Consider the following 20,140-nt stretch of genomic DNA (forward strand, 5'->3'; position numbering starts at 1 on the left):
CAAAAAAAAAAAAAAAAAAAAAAAAAAAAAATTAGCCGGGTGTGGTGGCAGGTGCCTATACTCCCAGCTACACGGGAGCCTGAGGCAGAAGAATGGTGTGAACCCGGGAGGCGGAGCTTGCAGTGAGCCGAGATCGCGCCACTGCACTCCAGCCTGGGCAACAGAGCGAGACTCCGTCTCAAAAAAAAGAAAAAAAAGGGACTAATTCCTCAGAAAGCACAAACTGCTACAACTCATCCAATATGAAATAGATAATACTGTATCTATTAAGGAAATTATATTTGTAATTTTAAAAATCCAAAAAAGAAATGCTTCATTTGCAAAATTTCCCATTTAAAGGAGAATTAATATCAGTTCAACATAATCTCCTCTAGAAAACAGAAGATGGACAATCCATTCAATTCAAAACATTTTATTAATCCGATATCACTCTGATACCAAAACCAGACAGAGACAGCACAACAAAGAAAACTACAGAGCAACATCCCTCATGAACACGGAGGTAAAACTCCTTAACAAAATATTAGCAAATAGAATGCAGCAACAGAGAGACACAATTATACACCAGTAGGGTTGTTCATAATGACAAAGGCCAGTTTAATATTTGAAAATAAATCAATATAAACTACCATATTAACAGAAAAAACACACACATATATCAATGGATGCAGAAAATTATTTGACAATATTCATCCACGCAGGACAAAAATTCTTTAAAAAAAAAAAGCAATAAAGGAGAACTTTCTCAACTTGATAAAGAACATCTACCAAAAAACAAAACAAAACAAAACACAAACAAACCCAAAAACCTCACAGCTAATATCATATTAAATGATGAACGACAAAAAGCTCCCTCCAGGAAAGATGTCAGTTCTTGCCACAGCTGTTCAAAATAGTACTGGAAGTCGCAGACAGTGCAGTCAGGGAAGACAGGGAAATAAAAGGCGTGTATGTCAGAAAGGAAAAAACGAAATCTGTTCACGTGCAGATCTCTTATACTCTCTGTGGAAAATCCCACAGAATCTACACACACACACCTAGCACAAACATAAGCCAAAATTACAGAGTTTCTTTTAAAATTTGATGAAAATGGGCTGGGCGCGGTGGCTCGTGCCTGTAATCCCAACATTTCGGGAGGCTGTGAAACGCAGATCACTTGAGGTCAGGAGTTCGAAATCAGCCTGGCCAACGTGGTGAAACCCCGTCTCTACTAAAAATACAAAAAAATTAGCTGTGTGTGGTGGTGCGTGCCTGTAATCCCAGCTACTCGGGAGGCTGAGGCACGAGAATCGCTTTGAACCCGGGAGGCGGTGATTGCAGTGACCCGAGATGGCACCACTGCACTTCAGCCTGGGCGACAGAGCGAGACCCCATCTCAAAAAAAAAAAAAAAGAGAGAAAAAGAAAAACAAAAAACACAGGATCAAAAATGACGAGGAAAAACACTGAAACAGACGGAAATTTTTAAAACTTTAAGCCACTCTTAAGGCTATGTAAATAAGTGGGAAAACCTAGATCAAATGGATAATTTCTAGGGAAAATATAATGTACCAAACTCATCTCGGGAGGCAACAATGTTTAAACAGACCAACATCCATACAGAAAAAGAGGGTATTACAAAGGAACTACCCTACAAAAAGAGATCAGACATCAACAATTTCGCAAGATAATTCCATCAAATATTTAAAGACCACATAATTCCTACACTACTTGAGCTACCCCTGAGCACAAGAAGACATTCTAATTATTCTTATGAACCAATAATAGGTATATCCCACAGAATATATCCTTGGATCGTATTTCCCAATAGAGCACTGCCAAGTTTTATAATGCCCATGCTTCTGAAAAACATATATATCTTTCATTACAGTGTTGTTGGCTTTTCTGGCTGATATTTATGTTTTAAAAAAGTATACATGCCCAAAAGTCAATATAATGTTTTTAACAAAATAATGTGGGGAACAACTCTCAGGCAGGATTCCAAATTCAGTTGGTTGTGTGAAGAAACCCGAAAGAGCTATTCCTTCAAGAGGGATCCCAAGTGGGTAACTAAGCCTACATTTAAGTCAGACAGAAGCTGTCATATGCTGAATAGAGGTCCCAGAATGCTCACACCTTTTTAACTCTGGGAGCTTTTAGAGCTCACCTGAACCAGCCAATCAGAGTTCACTTGCCTCAGCCAATCAGAGCTCAGCTATATTGACCAATCAGAACTCAGCTGTGTCAACCAATCAGACCAAGCAAGTCTGAATCCTTCATTTGCATAAAGGGACTTGATCAACAGGAAATGTCAAACCTTCGCCTTCATTTTACAAGGAGGGCTGCATCTCCCTGGTTTGCAAATTGTTCACTAGAATACAGCCTGTTTCCTCCAAATTCCTTTTCAGAGAACTTTTGCTCACAGTAAGTTACAGGAATCACGTATGGATGTTTTTGAAAACTACAAGTTTCAATAAAGGAGGTATCTAAAGGAATTGCTTATTAATAGCTATTTTAACTGGTAATCAGGAAACAATATGCTAAGCATTTATGTTCTATTATGATTGTTTATTAGTTTTCATTGTTTAACTGTGCTTTAATTATATTTTACAAAATTGGTTATGAAATTTTAGTTGACACATAACACATTATAATGTTTTACCATTTAAAATAATGGGGCCAGGCACGGTGGCTCACGCCTGTAATCCCAGCACTTCGGGAGGCCAAGGCAGGTGGATCACTTGAGGTCAGGAGTCTGAGATCATCCTGGCCAACAAGGCGAAACCCTATCTCTACTAAAAATACAAAAATTAGCCAGGTGTGGTGGCAGGCACCTGTAATCCCAGCTACTCAGGAGGCTGAGGAAGGAGAATTGCTTGAACACAGGAGGTGGAGCCGAGATCGTGCCACTGCACTCCAGCCTGTTGACAGAGCAAGACTCAGTCTCAAAAAAAAAAAAAAAAAAAAACGTGGGGTGGGGTGTGGAAATGAGACCCTCTTTTAGAACATTTGATTTTCAGGAATGGAGCTGTGAAGTTAAGCAATAGATAACTCTATGTCATTGATATTTAAACCTTATGATCCTCAAATGTGACAAAAGCAAGCTACAGAACACATCTCGCTTAAAAGTATCAATCCAAAAATCCTACAAAAAATGTTAAACAGAATCCAATGGCATATTACAAAATAAATATAATAACCACTTGGGTTTATTCTAAGATTGCAAAGATATTTCATATCGAAAACTTCATTACTATAAATCCCCATATCTAAGGGGAAAAAAATATATGATCTCTATGGATGCTGAAAAGGTCTTCAACAAAATTCAACATCTATTCCAGATTAAAACACTTACTGAAGTAGGGACTAATGGATATTGTAACATAATTTTACAGACACACAGACACACATACACATACACACACACACACACACACACACGCACGCACACCCCTCAGGCCCCAAACCAAAATTTTATTTAGTATAGGCAGAAACAAGGTAATGCCCAGTAATTCCATTGTTATGTGACACTGAAATCAAAGACAAAAAAATAATAATGAGCTGTGTAAGACTTAGAAAGAGTTAGAAGTGTATTTTCAGAAGTTTTGATAATGTATCTGGGGGAAAAAAGGGGGAATCACAGTGAAGCTAATAAACAATTTGAGGATTCAGAAAAGTAGTAGGACACATAATCAACATATAAAAACTAATAGCCTAGATTTCTATTTCTAGTAGAAGTAATAACAGGGACCAGACAATCACTTGTTTTTAACAATCAAAAACACCAGACATTAAGAGAATGAAAAACCAAGCTACAGACTGGGAGAAAATGCTTGCAAAACACATATCTGATGAAAGACTTGTATCCAAAATATACAAAGAACTCCTAAAACTCAACAATTATAAAACAAACAACCAGAATAAAAAGTGGGTAAAAGATCTGAATAGGAACCTCATCAAGGAAAATTATACACATGGCAAATAAGCATTTTAAAAGATGCTCAACATCATATGTCATTAGGAAATTGCAAAATAAACAAGATATCATTACACGCTTAATTATAATAGCTCAAATCCAAAGTACCGACAACACTGAATATTGGCAAGGATATGGAGCAGCAGGAACTCTCATTCATTGCTGGTGGGAATGCAAAATGGTACAGTCCCTTTGGAAGACAATTTGTCAGTTTCTTATAAAGATAAACACAGTCTTACCATATAATCCAATAATCATGCTGTTAGGTATTTACCCAAATGAGTTGAAAACTTATGTCCACACAAAAACCTGAACATGAATGTTTAGAGCAGTTTTATTCATAATTGCCAAAAACTGGAAGCAACAAAATGTACTTCAATAGGTGAATAAACAAACTGTGGTACACCCAAAAGACAGAATATTAATCCAATGCTAAAAACAAATGAGTTGTCAAGCCACAAAAAGACATAGGGAACTTAAGTGCATATTGCTAATGGAAAGAAGCCAACCTGAAAAGGCTGCATACTGTATGATTCCAGCCCTATGACAGTCTAGAAAAGGCAAAAACTATAGGGACAGTGAAAAGATCAGTGGCTGCCAGCAGGGGTGTGGAGAAGAGCATAGGGAGCCTGGGGAGGAGTCACATCTGGATTCCTGCCAGTGAAAGCCAGGTAGGGACCCTAGGCTCATCCTCAAGTTGATCCACAGACAATCAGGTGAGGGAGCTGGGCAGGCAGACTCCCTTGTGCCCATGGGAAGTGAACAAGTAAATGAACCAAGGGCAACTTTCCTCCAAGGAAGCAAAAGAAAAGGGGAGGCTGAGCAGTTAGAGGCTGTGTCTTCCACGGTTATACCTGGAATTGAGAGCCAGTCCACAGGCCCCAGGTGAGAGCACCTGAGCAAGAGAGAATGTCACGCACACGTCTGTGTGTGGAGATCCATCTGCAACATGGGCACGCACACATCTCTGTGTAGGGATGCATCTGCAAACATGGGCATGCATGTGGTGGCACCTGATTGAGTCTGTCTGGTCTGCTTATGACCTAAATGTTTCTGTTGGCATTCATGTGAGTCCTGTTTCTATGGCCTCTCTTCTACCCCTTTTTTCTCTGTACTTAAGAAAGCAGGGCTCCTCCTTGATGCCCATGAAATGCCCGTGCACCTTCCCCACCATGTAAGGGGCCTGTATTTGTAATCTCTCCCTATTAGACAGGCTTGAAGACAGGAATGATATCTTGGTCCCCGACGCCCTCAGGGACTGCACACAGGCAGGCATGGGAAGGGTGCTCACTTGGGATGTCCCGAGCATGTGAGCAAGCAAGGGGAAGAAAGAAGGCAGCTAAGATAAAGGCCTGGGAGCAGCCTCAGAGCATGGATGGCATGGGCCCATGACCACAAGGGCAGACGCGGTGGAGAGCCTCCTCCTCTGCAGCCCCTCACTCTCAGCCCCAGTCAAGGTCGTGGACAGAGTCCTCAGCAGCTTTTGTGCAACTATCAAGAGTTGTGGTCTGTCTTCCTGACAAGACTGTCTCCCTGCTGCTGTGCTCTCAGCACTCTAACATAGCACTTGGCACTTAGCTGGCAATGTGCAAATATTTTGGGAAGGAAGGAGAATGGAGCTCAACCTCAGTTATCTCTGGGGCACTTAGAAATCAACAGGACATCAAAGGACAGATGTTGACAGCAAAGGACTCCCTCTCCAGCCAGGAGAACAATTCACAGAGGCAGGCTGGGTCCCCAGTGGCTGCTGTGGAACAGGAGGGAATGGGGGTTGCTGGACCTACACAACATGGGCCCTGCCCTACTGGCACAGGGAGATACTCACTGGGAACGACCGTGGCTTCCCCAGGAGGGCCTGTCAGCATCACTGGGATGTGTACAACAGTGCTCGGGTCTGGGGGCTGACTGCCCATGCGAGTGACATTCCGCTGATTGTCTGCATCCTCTGGCTGTTCCTCCACCTTCTGGAGACAGGTGCTGGGCAGCGTGTGCATAGGGCCCACAGTCACCGTCCCACTGGTCTCCAGGTCACAGTGTGGCTCCCTGTAATCAAGAATGAACATCAGGCCCGGGTGCGGTGGCTCACACCTGTGATCCCGGCACCGGGAGGCCGAGGCAGGAGGATCGCTTGAGCCCAGGAGTTCAAGACCAGCCTGGGGCATATGGCAAAACCCCATCTCTACAAAAATTTAAAAATTAGCTGGGCATGGTGACACGTGCTATTCAGCTATTCAGGCTGGGAAGGCTGAGGTGGGGGGGCCACTTCAGCCCGGGAAGTTGAGGCTGCAGTGAGCCATGACTGCGCCACTGCACTCTACCCTGGGCGACAGTGCGGCCCTGTCTCCAATAATAATAAAATAATAATAATAATGCACATCAGCAAAATCCTATCAACCAAAACCCTTAAACCCCCATGCAGACCAACTAAATCTATGACCACCTGCTCTGCTACTCTGGCATTCTGTATGTTTTTTAAATTAACCTCTACACCTCTGTGTCTTTAGTCTGAAAGGCAGGGTGGGGCGGACCCAGCGACACACACAGACAGGGCGGCGGCTGGGTTACCCCGGGCTGGGGTCTCCAGCAGCAAGTATTCTCGTTGGTTTGTGGCCAGTAGGTACCTGGCAACTGCTGGTCTTGGTCACTGGACCAGTTACCCCAGGCCCTCACAGCGTCGGTGAGTCCTGCCCCAGGGAGCAAGCTGGGCTAGCTGGGGTTCTTCCTGTCATGGTCACACAGCCTGGCCCCCACACCCCGCTCTGCGCCCAGCCCACTGGCCTGCTCAGGCTTCCCTCGGGCCCTCCTGCCTCTCCTTCCTCCACAGCAATCCCCAACTTTCTCTTCTCCCAGGACCACTTTGTTCTTTCCAAACCAATCGCAACAATTCCCACTTAAGCCCTCCCTTCTTAAATAACCGCTGGCATTCACGCACCACACTTGCCCTGCCAAGTCTTTTACAGGTCGACCCTCCAATGCAGGATTGTCACCACCCCCCTACCGTGAACGGCATGCGGAGACCCCAGCCGGGACGGCCCTGGACAGGGCAGCGTGGCCGGCGGTGCAGCCTCCGCCGTGGACCCCGTTCCCGCAGCCAGCACTGGGGCTCGCACCACCCGGGTCAACCCCTCCCTCACCGAACCCGCCCAGCCGCGGACTCACCTGGGCTGGTGGTTCCGGAGCTCCTTCTCCTTGTCCGCTTCCACTATCTCGGCCTCCTTCTCCGTGGCCTCCTTCTCCGTGGCCTCCTTCTCCACAGCCTCGTGCGCAGGCTGCGCCTTGTGCCTGGCCCGGTGCCGCCGCGCCGGCTCCTCCCCGCTCTCCACCTCCCGGGGCCCAGCTCGGGGGCCGCCACGGTGCCGCGCTCGCCGCTCGCCCTTGGCTCCCGCGCACTCCTTATTCGGATCCTGGTGCCGGTGCGCGCGGTGGCGTCGGGGCTCCCGCTCGGGCGCCTCCTCCGGGGAGCCGCGCCGGTGGTGCCGCCGGCCGCCCTCGGGTCCCGGGCCTCGGCCGCGCTCGCTCCGCGCCTCCGGGGGCCCCGCAGCCTCCTTGCTGTGGCTGCGGTGCGGCCGCGGCCGCTCCTCCCGGGCAACAGGCTCCCCGCTCTCCGCCTTCGGGGCCTCTGCTTGGTCCTGGTCCCCCGCCGCGGGGGTCTTGTCCTTGTCGCGGTGCCGGTGGTGCCTGCGCGGAGGGTCGACGCCCTCGGGGGCCTCCGCAGCCTCCGGCCGGGCCTTGCCTCCCACGGGCCCCCGCGCGCCGTCGCGGCCCAGCTCCACCACCAGCGGCCGGTCCAGGTGCGTCTTCATGTCGGGCCGCAGGTGGCGCGTGGTGGCGAAGCGCCGCCGCTCCTCGGGGTCCATCTCGCTGTACAGCGCCTCGCAGCTGGCCCGCAGGTTCTGCAGCCGTAGCTGGCTGGCCCGCTGCTCCCACACCGAGCGCGCCTTGGCCGAGTTCTGCTGCCTGCTGCGGGGAGACCGGCGGTGAGCGTGGCCCCACGCCTCCGCCCGCCCGCCGCTCTCCAGGGGGGCCACAATGGACACACAGCAATGGAGCAATGGCGCAGGGAGGTGGGAGGTGTGGCCGCGGGAGCCCCCACACCCCTCGGGGGACGCGGATCAGCTGGGGAACGCCCAAGGGAACAGAATTCAGCCCCGCCCCCCACGGTGTCCCACAGGACCCGCAAGGTGACAGCACCAGCCTGTCAAGAGGACCCCTAGGGGCTCAAGAAGGCCGAGGGGTACAGGACACTGGGAATGCACCAGACAGGCCAAGCAGGTGGGTGGGCGGCTGGCCAAGGCCACCGCGGGAGGGAAGGGCACATTACAAAGGGGCATGACCTATGGAGAGACAGGAGCCAGGGAGGCCCTGCAGACTCCCTGGGAGCTGGCCCCTGCTCTAGCACCAGTACAGCTGCTACAGGAAGGGTGGGACACGCGGCCCCTTCTACAGAGGCACTTCCCCATCGCTACCTCCAGGAGGCAGGCCACCAGCCAGGTGAAAAGGCTGTTTGCCAGGGAACCCAGGAGGCAGGTGCTGGGGCAGAGCAGACAGAAGCCAAGGGAGCACCTGGCCCTCTCAGGAGCAAATGCAGGGCCTCTGCCAGTCCCTGAGGTGGTCAGCCACAGCCCCGCAGCTGCCTCCTGGCTCAGTGACCAGGAGGCCAGAAGTCAGGTCTGAGGCTGGAAATGCCCCCTCCCGTGGCCACCAATGCCCTCCTCTCTCTTGACGACGGAGAGCCCCTCCCTCCACTGGGAGCAGAGCCAGAACATGGTCCCCGGAGCCCTCCAGCACCAGGGATGGCCAGTGGTCTAGGCTCCGTCCTCACTGCATGGGCTACCAAATGCCTTGACCCCTACTCCAATGTCATGGGCCCAAGCACCTCCTCTATTCACACATCATACATGGGGCTCCATAGCCCAGAGTGCATGGGAAGCCAAGGACCACCTTTGGATAAGGTCTTATTATCCCAATACTGAGCTCCCCCATCGCCAAGGAGAAACCTCATCTGAGGCCTGAGGCCCACCCTGGAGCCTCCCAGGCTGCTGGATGGCCTTGGTGGCAGCAGTGACTACCCCAACAATGAGGGCCATGGCATCTGTCTCCTGCAACCGCCACGTGGTGCTCGGGGCACAGTGCCCACTTCAAACAGTACTTACAACCACCTCAAGAATCAGGTGCTACTCTTGTCCCCATTTCACAGATGAAGATACTGAGACTAAAGAGAGGATGTTACTTGCTCAGGGTCCCACAGTGAGTCAGGATCAGACACAAGCAAGGGCAAAAAAGAAAAACATTTGTAAAGAAGACATGAGTCCTTGGCCAGACCCCAACTGCACTAACAGCACAGGCTACAACCACGGCCTGCAGAGGTCCAGGCCGGTGGCCACCAGCTCCAGGGCCCTGAGCCGCTGAGCACCACTCTGACCTGCAAAGACAGACCTCAAGAAGGCCGAGGGGTACAGGACACTGGGAATGCACCAGACAGGCCAAGCAGGTGGGTGGGCGGCTAGCCAAGGCCACCACAGGAGGGAAGGGCACATTACAAAGGGTCTTATTATCCCAATACTGAGCTCCCCCATCGCCAAGGAGAAACCTCATCTGAGGCCTGAGGCCTCAACCCTGAGGCACAACCCTGCAGCTGGCCCACCCCAAGCAGGAAGACAGTAAATCCTGCCCCTTTGTAGAAGTCCAAGCTGCAGTGGGAGCAATGTCCAGGCGCAGCACCTTGCACCAATGAAAGCGGAAGTGTGGTGTCTGTGTCTCGCCTGGGAGCTTGGGTGGGGTGGGGGCAGGTAGGGCTACCTGTAGGGGCCGTCTGCAGACCCCCAGCCTCAGTTGAAGCCCCTGGCCCTGACCTGTATCCCTGATGCATTGAAACTGTGCTGCCCCTGCTCCCAGGGGTGCCCTACAACTGACCCACAGACGACCCACCAACCCCAGCGGGGACCAAGACAAAAGGGCTCTACTGTCAACAGTGCTGAGTGGTGTAAAACAGAAGGCAGCCCGGGGGCGTGCACCAGGCACAGGAGCCCTGTGAGGGTAGAGGCTGTTCACTGCCTCCAGTCTCCCAGTCCACTCCAGTGCCCGAAAGGGGCCTAGGCTCTGAGCCACTTGGTCGGCAGGGTGGCCTGCTCTGATGAAGCCGTGAATCTTGGGGACCAGAATCGCAGTGAGGACCATGGGGGAACATGCAGAGGCACAGGGTCTGTGTGAAGGTGGGGTGGGCTCCAGACCACATAGCTCTGCCCTCACCCTTGCATTCAGGTGCGGCTCCTTCTCGCCCAGGAAACGCCTGGAGCAGGGAGAGGCCAGGCTGTCTGCTGGACTGAGGGCGCTGTCAGGCTGGCAGACTCCCCTGTGACTACCCGGGGAAGAGCGAGAGGCTGAGCAGCCTACACTAGAGGCACCTACCCACCCCACTACAGCCCCACTGGCTCCACCTGGCCTGTTCCTTCTGGGCCTATCTGCTGTTCTCGGCCCTAATATCATCAGAGACTCTGCATCTGCCCTCACGCAGCCAGTAGCACCACCAGGTTCCTCTCTGGAGGTATCCCCTAGGTTTCTGGATCTGTGTGCCGGGGCCGTCTGCTTGGTGTCTTGAGTCAGCCTGCACCTCCCCTGGCCACTGTCTCTGTCCTTGCTCTATCTGGCACGTATCCACACCAACTTAGAGTGAAGTGTGGCTGGTGACTAATCCAGGCAAAGTCCTGGTTTAAAAGGGCTCTTTAAGGAGGTCACATGGACGACTGGCACCCCTGTGTCCTGGCCTCAGCTGGGAGGCACGACCCAGCTGTTCCCGGGAGGAGGGTTCAGTCACACTCAGCCAGGTGCCGTGGCAGAGCAGAGGCAGGCACTGTGGAGGACAGCTCAGCCACACTCAGCCAGGTGTGGGGAACCGCAGGACTCAGAAGTGACCTCAAGGCGCTCTGTGGTCCTGCTTTGAGGTCTCTGGGCTCAGATAACCCGCAACTGCTGACAAAATGAAGCAGCCCTAGTATGCCACCATGGATACCTGCCATCTGCATTTTTTTTTTTTTGGAGACAGAGTCTTGCTCTGTCACCCAGGCTGGAGTGCGGTGGTGCAACCTCGGCTCATTGCAACCTCTGCCTCCCGGATTCAAGCAATTCTCCTGCCTCAGCCTCCCAAGTAGCTGGGACTACAGGCACTTGCAACCACTCCTGGCTAATTTTTTGTATTTTAGTAGCGACAGGGTTTCACCGTGTTGCCCAGGCTGGTTTGAACTCCTGAGCTCAGGGAATCTGCCCACCTCAGCCTCCCAAAGTGCTGGGATTACAGGTGTGAGTCACCGTGCCCAGCCGCCATCTGCATCTTACACCTTATTCCACCCTGCGGATGGGTTCAGGATCCAGCATGCTTTCTTGCCCCAGGAGACATCAGTGCTTCTGACAGCCAGCAGCAAACAGTGCTCGGGGAAAGACTGAGCCCAGCTCCATGCTGGCTGCCAGCAAGGAAGCACCGGGCAAGGGGGTCAGGGGCAGCAGGGGCCTCACCGCCATCAGGACACAGACAGGACACCTGGCCACTTCCATCAGGTGCCAGGTGGCCTAACTGCACCTGACCACTTCAGGGACCCCTCACCTGCAGGGCCTGGCCTGCAGTCTTCCCCTGGAGGGCAAGGCCAGGCCCTGCAGGTGAGGGGTCCCTGAAGTGGTCAGGAAGCCATCCGTGAGCACTTCCCCATGAGAAGCTGCCCGAGGGGAGGCCAGCCAGTCACTCCCTGGAGGGCCACCCTGGGGTTTCCACGTCGCTGCCTCAGGCCCTGGGTGGTCTACTGTAAGCTTCACAAGTGGACAACAGCTCTCTGCTCTTGCTAGAACGAGGACTTCCTGAGAATCACAGACACAGTCCCTCCCGAGTAAGGGGCCTGGGAGGACCCATAAACGTCCCCGGTGAGCCCCTAAAGAGCACTCTCTGCTGTGCCTGCTCACAGGGCCCTGGCCTCATGGGAACCACAAAGAGACCTGAGCCCATGGCGCCCAGTCCACTCAGGAGAAGCAGACACACTTGAGACACCAGAGGGAGCGGACACAACAGTCAGCAGACAAAAAGACAGAGACCAGGAGGGAAAGGAGGAGGGGCTGAGCACAGAGGGTCTGACCCCGTAGCAGGACTCGGGGACATCAGAGAGCAAGCCCACCATTCCCCGCTCAGGCCACGGAAGCCTGGAGCTGCCCCATGAAGCAAATGGCTTGTGGTGAGAAAGCAGAGTTAGGAGTGGAAGGAAGGTGTCTGCATGTAGTTATCATGAAGCCATGGATGGAATATCATAGCAGAGCGACTCACGGTGAGTTCACGCTGGAGACAGATGAGCTGCGAGATACAGTACCTCGAGCTTGCTTTACAAAACTGCACATGCAAAAAACAGAACAGACAGAAGTGAGAAAATCAGAGAGAGTTCTGAGAGAACCAGTGACACTGAGAGCCACGCCAGTGCAGGCGCAGGCTGCCGTGTGCATCCGGACAGGAGGCCGCGGACGCGTCTGTCAGACGGGCACCAGCCGAGACCTCAGGGTGAAAGAGAAGTTGAGAACCAATTCCACACATGCAGAAAAGTGAGACTGCAGAAAAGTGAGACAGCAAACCCTGTAATTGCTGGAAGACAGAAGCCATTAGCTCGGGGGCCCATCCATCACTCAGCACACACTGCCCAGGACAGGCAGTGCGGCTGGGAAGACCCAACACCGATTTTCCTGCAGTTCCAAACAGCCCCCAGCACCCTGAGGTGGGAGGCTGACCGCACTGTCTCCTGGCCCTGGAGATGGGGCAGCATAGGCTAACAAAGGAGGCAAGGGTGCCCTTTCCAGAGATGCCCTTCCCGGAGATGCCGCCTGGGCCCCGCTGCCAAACCCACCTGCCTTCCGGGCGAGCACCTGGGCCCCACTCTGGTTCCAGCCCCAGTGCTCCCCAGGCTGCAACCCAGGCGCTTCCAGGCCACCAGGACACCTCCAGGGCAAATCAAGCTATACCCCAACCCACCTTCCTTTTGGGTGCAGTTCCAGCCATTTCCAAGTGACTTTCAAAGGCTTTTCTAAAACCAACAGAAGGAAACCAAAGTTTCCTTTACAGCCATTTCCCTCCAATTAGCTTCCCAGGGGAGGGCCAGGTGGGCTCCAGCCCCTCCTTCTCATAACCAAGGTCTCTGTGCCTTTGTGGGCAGTCAAAGCAGCTTACTTGCCCACAGGCTCTGGGTGCAAACAGGCATGTGTGTGTGAGAGGGTGTGTGAGTGTGACACTGTGAGTGATGAGTGTATGAGACTATGTCCGTGAATGTGTGAGATTGTGCGTGTACGTGAGAGTGTGGGATGATTATAACTGAATGTGTGAGATTGTGAGTGTTGTGAGGGTGAATCTGTGTGTCTGAGTCTGTGTGTACGATTCTGTCTCTGTGCCTATGTGACTGTGTGTCTGTGTGTACCTGTGTATAAGTGTGCATGTGAGTCTGTGTGCCTGTGTGTCTGTGTGTGCCTGCCTGTATGTATTTGTGAGTGTGTGTGTAAGTGTGATTCTGCAGGCTGCCAGTGTTCAGAAATCCACGTGTGAGTGTGTGTGTGAGTGAGTGTGATTCTGCAGGCTGCCAGTGTTCAGAAATCCACGTGAGGATGAGGTTGACCCAGCAAAGAACCAGGAGGACATGTCCCTCCAAGCAGCTGTCACCTGAGGCCCAGGATACGCACAGCACTGCATGCAACACACTAGGGCGCCCTTCAGAGGTAGGTTCTGGCCCCGTCTGTGTCAAGCCAAACAGAGCATCACTGAGAGCCTCTTAAACACCAAGGACACCCCAAGTCCTCCCAGCACCCAGGGCACCAAGCCCGGCATTGGCCCTGCTCCATAAGTCACGCAGCACAGCTGTGGGGGGCAGGAGCAGGGCGAAGGGTACTCAAGGGCACTGCCCTCGCCCAGCCCAGCAGCTCAAGGTGCTGGAAATGAGAGCAGGACAGGAGGTGGCACTGCTCGTCCCACCAGGACAACAGGAAGCAGACGAGGACAGATGACAAGACAGCTTTCAGCCCTCGGAGGCCTCAGCACAACACAGGCGCGCAACAGCAGCAGCAGGGCCAGGCCTCGCCAGGTGCAGGGCCCTCCTTGAAGGAAACCCCTGAAGGTTGATTCCTGCAGGATCTCTTGTGGTGGAAATCAGACTGGCTGTCATGTCCAACCGGTGGGCTGAGGACATGCCACAGAGGATGAGGGCCCACAGCTGCACCTCAGGCAGGGACCATGGGGGCTGACACTTGGATGCCTCAGGCTGGCTCGGGCCGGCCGCCCCTTGCCACGTGTGAGGGCTGCAGCCTGCTTGAGTTGAGGATGCTGGCGCCAGAGCTGACACCTGGCTCCAGACCCACCTTGAGGAAGAACAGCTAGGGGTCCCCCGGCAGAAAAGAAGCTCTGTCCTCACGTAGGAATCAGCGTGGTGCTCAGGCCAACAGGTGGTGTCGAGGTACCCTGTGCCCAAGGATGCCAGTCTACTGCCTTGGTCCTGCATAGCAGTGTCTCCAAACCAGGACGGGGCAGCAGATAAGGAAGTATCCAGCCTCCTTTTCAGGCTCCGTGACTGCCGGGGCCCTGGCAGCCTCTTCGGCAAGGTCTCAGCCCAGATGGAAGTGGACACCCTCCCATACCCCCAAGAGGAGGCAGGCCCTGCAGGCAGCAGGGGTCAAGGGACAAGCGCTCGCCTCTAGGAACAGCAGAGAAGGCAAGTCCTAAAGAGAACAACCCAAGGCCTGCACGAGGCCAGGAGCTGAACACACCACTCGCCCCCTCTACGGCAGACCACCCACCTGCAGAGCTCACAGAGCCCTCGCAGCGACCCCTGGACCACGTAACCAAACTAAATGGACTAAATAACTAACAGACCAAATAACCGAATTGGCCAAGACAATGAAAGATCAAAATTAAACAACTGAGGACTGAGCCCCCAGCAGTCTTCTGCGTGATGGCCACCGTGTCCACAGCTGCCAGCTTCCCCTGCAGGCAGCTCCCATCCCTGCCTGAGTCCCCGGCAGGCTGCAGCCTCTTCTAGCTGCTGCTGCCCCAAAGGCCAGCACTTTCTGCTAGGCTTAGAGACAGGCCCTCCGCAAACACATCTTCCTGGTGCCCTCCAGGCAGGATCAGGGCTGGTATGGGTGTGCACACACTCAGCACATGCACTCACACACCGTCACTGTGCAACTCTCAAGTGCGCACACACACACACACACCTAGCACACTCATCCACATGCCAACATGCTTACACAGTAGTGCAGACACACGTCACTACAGATGGACCTGTGGCTGTGCCCGGCCCTGTGCTCCGTGTTTGCGGCAGGGCGGGTGGCCAGCTGAAGGGCGGGGCCCACCCATCAGCATGGGGAATGGGAGGTGTGGGGGGCAGGCATATGCAGCCGGACGGAGCTAGCGGCTCCAGACCTCAGTTCAGCTGGGCCCAGAGAACAAGCTCCCAGCAGGGGCATCTCTGCACTCTTGTGGCCCACCCCGTGACCAGGCCGTGGGTCAGACTCCTGCCTCCCTTCCCAGGGGCTGACCTCCCACAGCTCGGCTCACTGCAGCCTTTGGCCCTGGGCTGGACGCTTTGCCCAAACTCTAAAGCCCCTAACGCCTCCAAATGAGCTTCTGTGGAATAAGCCACTTTCGCCAGAATAACTTCCTCCAACCTCGGTCCCAGTACCAAACACCTGAGAGACGTTTTTGGAAACTGCAGTGAGTCTCTCAGGCTGCTCAGGTATCACCTAGAATCTCTTGGCTCATAAAATACATTTCTGAAAAGCTGTGCATAAAATCAACTTACTGACTCCCTCCCCTAACTGATTCACAGTTGCCCGGGGAGGGCCTGGAGCCACCCTGAGGCCATCCAGGGAGTGAATATTGTGGCAGACAATCCCAGCCACAATGTGAGGGCTGTGCCTGGCCAGACCCTGGCCCTGTTCACACTGAGAAAAAGCCCTGGAGCCCCCAGGCTCTCATCTCAGTTCCGAGGAGGGGCTGTGTCCTCACCAGCCAAGGCCAGGCGCCCTCTGAGGAAGCCTCTGGAAGGGGTGCCCTGGGGAGGGCCCAGCCACGGGACCTGCAGCAGCCCCACTGCCACCCCACGGTCCGGTCCCAGGAGCCTTACGCAGCGATGGAGATGTTCGCGGCAGACATGGGGCTGACTTCGGCCACTTCTTTGGCCTTTTGCAGAGCAAGCTTCTGATTGGCTGCTTCTTCCATCTCCTCTTCATCCTGTTTGAGCAAAGAGAAATGTCCAGTTCCCCTCACAGTGTTACAGCCACTCTAATGCCATCAGCTCTTCCTCCAGGGACCTCAAAAAATACACAGTGCTGCTCTCTGTCCAGTGGAGACAGGCAGCCCACCCGAGTGAACGTGGCCCCCCACGAGCCACTCCACAGGAGCTCTCTCGGGTGCTCTCCAGGGCCTCCCCTTCTGTGTCTGTGACTCGAAGGTAATGGTTGCTGGGGTTCCTTCCTCAGTGCCCTCTTGCTTCTGCCGTCTCCCTGGAGGCTACAGCCTCACCTCTGTGCTATCCTGACCTTACTCTGAGCTCTAGCCCAGGTACCCAGCCACCGACTGGATATTTCCATTAGTTTGTTTTGCTTTTTGTTATTTGTTTTTTTCAGAGACAGGGTCTCGCTCTATCACCCAAGCTGGAGGGTAGTGGTGCAATCTCAGCTCACTGCAGCCTCGACCTCCCAGGCTTAAGTGATCCTCTCACCTCAGCCTTCCACACAGCTGGGACTCCAAGCATGTGTGCACACCCATACCAGCCCTGATCCTGCCTGGAGGGCACCAGGAAGATGTGCTTGCGGAGGGCCTGTCTCTAAGCCTAGCAGAAAGTGCTGGTCTTTGGGGCAGCAGCAGCTACAAGAGGCTGCAGCCTGCCGGGGACTCAGGCAGGGATAGGAGCCGCCTGCAGGGGAAGCTGGCAGCTGCGGACACCGGCTAATTTTTTCTTAATTCAATTTTTCTTGAACTTCTAGGCTCAAGCACTCCCAAAGTGCTGGGAGTACAGGTGTGAGCTACCACGCCTGGCCTTCAGCCTGTCTGTACCACGGCACCTTGAACTTGCCCACTGAAAGGCAAATCTGTCCCTCCTTTTGTCCCACCTGTCCCCCAGGAGCATCAGTCACACTTGAACATAGCCAAGAGCAAGGGCAAGAGGCTCTGCACCCATGGCTGAGTCCTGACCCAGCACTGCCCACAAGCACTGCCACCAGGAGGGTGTCCACTGGGCCACGCACCACCTTTGAGTTTTTCTACCTGGAGCCAGCAGACCACGTCTGTCCCCGCGTCCCCCGCTGTGGCTGTGAGAAGCTCTCCCTGTCTCCCCCACTCCTGGGTGACCGCCTGCGGTGCCTGGCCCTGAGCTTTACACGGCTCCTGCCCTCAGGGCTGGGCACGTGCGCACGTGCAGGCAGGTGCAGTTTCCTCTGCCCCCTCTGGCCCTGACCCCAAGTCACTAAACAAGACCAACATGCTCAGCACCTGGATTACGGATCAATGGTTCTAGGCTGAGACCACAGGCCCCAGAAGGGAAGCTACGACTTCCATGTCGTCCATCTGGACTGCAGCCACCACTGTTTCCTCACAGTCCTGAAGGCCAGACCCACCTGGCTCCCCTGGGAGCCCGCATTCCCAATATTCCCTAAAATGCCCTTGAATCTTCTTTTGGGGCACAACACTGGCAAAAACTAAGTCCCTTGTTAGCTGCCTGCAAATTTCCCTCCACAGAGAAGAGATCTTCAAACCTCAAGCCCAGAGAGGAGGCAAAGCCAGACCCAGCAGGAAACACCCACACCCAGGTCCCTCCTCGAGGATCCGGCTCCATCCAGCTTCCCATCCTCTGGGGCGGGGACTTCGCCAGTCACTCCAGGGAGTGTTCTAAAGTCCCCTGGAAGGTCTAAAACAAATTCAAGCTTATCCTCACTTCAAAAAGTACATAGTGCTGTAATACTTTTGTGGGAGTATAAGGGAAGGGGATGGTTGAGTCACAACCTTTGGGGCTCTTGGTCAGCCCAGAAAAACGCCCACAGCCAGACACAGACAGGCCCCCAGTGGCCCCAGTTCTCAGAGAAGAAATTCCTGAATTAGGCCAGTTACACAAAAGGGGGCCACCAATGAGGGTACATGTATGTGGACACAGGGCCCCAAGGACACGGCTCTCTGCGTCCTCCCTCACAACAGAACTTAAAGAGACAATGGGGCCCCAGCGCTCCAGTGCAGCCCACCCAGGACAGCTAGGGCCCTCCAAGGCAACCACAGAACCAAGGAGAGCTCTGTGGGTGCTTGGGCTCCCCCAACCCAAGCAGCACAGGCTGCAGACAGGAACAGGCAGAAGCCAGAAACCAGAGCACCAGGGAGGAATCCAGGCCCCCAGGTGTAGCCATGGCCCAGGTCTGGAGGCATGGGAGTAAGAAGGCTGAGCAGAAGCAAAGGGAGGCTCAGGCTGCAGCTGGCACACTGCACGGACCATGTCCCCCTCCCGGAGAGCTGGGTTGGGGGGAGCAGGGACACCTGCACAGCACTCACTCTTAGAGAAGCTCTGTGGCACACCTGCATCTCTGCTGCCCAGGGATAGAAATCCTGAACCTGCCTCTCTCAGCCCCAGAACAAGGCAGGCAGGGAGAGACACTGGACCGGAGTGACGGAGCTGCGTCAGACCTCTAGACATGCACAGGTGCATGCAGACACCTGTCCAGGGATGGTGCACAGGCAGAAGAGGGCACACGGTGACACGCACACAGAACGGTGCCCACACGGGTACATGCTGATGTACAGAGCATGCACGTGGGACGTTTGCAGCGTGGTTCATGCCAAACCAGAGGCAGCACCACCTCTGCCAGGAGCTAGGGCTTGAGTCAACACACAAGCCTGCGACTCAGATGGCAGGTGGCCACAGTACCAGTGTCCAGGGCTGGGGAGAGCATGACCAGGCGGGGGCATGTCATCCGGAAGGATATCACAGAGGGAGACATGTACAATCGCATCCCCCACCAGGTTCAGGGATGAGAGGAATATTAAAATGGCACCCGCTGGGCACTGCCTGAAGCAGCAGCTGTCCCACTGTGGCACAGCTGTGCTGGGACAGGCCACCAGCTGCTCCTCCCGCTCAGACCCCTCCTGCTCCCAGCACACCCTGCCGTTCAGGCCGTTCTTCCTGGTGCTGGCTTCTCTGAGAACCTGCCTGTCCATCTGCCTTCTGGGCTCTGGCTCTCCCTGCATCCTCAGCTGCAGCCTCCAGCCCCTGAGTGACAGACCAGCCTCTGCCCGCCAGGACCCGAGGTAACGCTCCTGGACGGGGGACACATGAGGCCCTAACCCAGGACCCAGACTCCTCCTGGCTGCAGCCACATTCAAGTGGCATGGGCTGACACTAGCCCCTCCCTGTCCCCACCTACCTTGGTCAGCTCCTGGGCGTTGGCCAGGTTGTCCACAGCGATGGCCAGGAAGACATTCAGCAGAGTGTCTGGTTGGGTCCAGCTGAGGAAGGGAACCTCTGCCCCACACGGCCCCACAGTCACACTGCAGCTTCTCCCATCTCCCCAGATCCCAACCAGCCTCCAGCCTCCTTCCCTTGGCACCTACCAGCTCCCCCAGGCCCCATCCCCAGACACACTCCAGCCCAGCCACTAGGCCCTCCAGCTCCCTGTTCCCTTCTCACCTCCAGCCTCTCTGCCAATCCCTCCTTTGTTCAGCCTCCCATCACCCAGCCTCCCCTCATGCCCACCTGAGCCTCTTCCCCCAACCCAGCTCTTTTGGGCTGACTGTGCAGGTGCAAAGCTCAGAGGCTGGGCTGGAGCCATTTGCCTCTGCCTCCTAACGAGGGCCCACGGGCAGCCTGCTGTGCTCCCAACTCCCCAAGCTCCGACCAGCACAAGAAGCCTCCCCACAAACAGCTTCTACTCCACAGGCTCCAGGTGGGGCTCCACTGCCTTCTGGGTCCTGTGAGCAGAGACCACCGCAGACAAACTATGAGCAGGCAAACCCACCCGTGGCCAGCACATGCCGGGTCCCAGGTCCAAGGCCCACAGATGCCACCTAGTGCTACCTTCCCCTCCTTTTCCATTTCCTTTTCCCGCATGGTGTCCTGGGGCCTCTCCCTTGCAGCATCCCCCCTCTAGATCACAGCACTCATATCAGGCCATGGAGACGGCAGATGGCATGATCTGGATC

At 54.4% G+C, this 20,140-nt stretch overlaps 1 protein-coding gene across 1 annotated transcript in view; it reads right to left on the bottom strand.

Annotated features, from left to right (window-relative positions):
- Positions 1–20,140, bottom strand: part of CACNA1B (calcium voltage-gated channel subunit alpha1 B) — a 250,674-nt gene that overhangs the window by 92,483 nt on the left and 138,051 nt on the right. Inside the window, 4 exon segments of the mRNA XM_025359441.1 lie at positions 5,780–5,997; positions 7,114–7,914; positions 16,086–16,192; positions 19,366–19,433. Coding sequence (XP_025215226.1) covers positions 5,780–5,997; positions 7,114–7,914; positions 16,086–16,192; positions 19,366–19,433 — 1,194 coding nt within the window.

This window comes from Theropithecus gelada, chromosome 15, assembly GCF_003255815.1.
Source record: "Theropithecus gelada isolate Dixy chromosome 15, Tgel_1.0, whole genome shotgun sequence".
Lineage (NCBI taxonomy): Eukaryota > Metazoa > Chordata > Mammalia > Primates > Cercopithecidae > Theropithecus > Theropithecus gelada.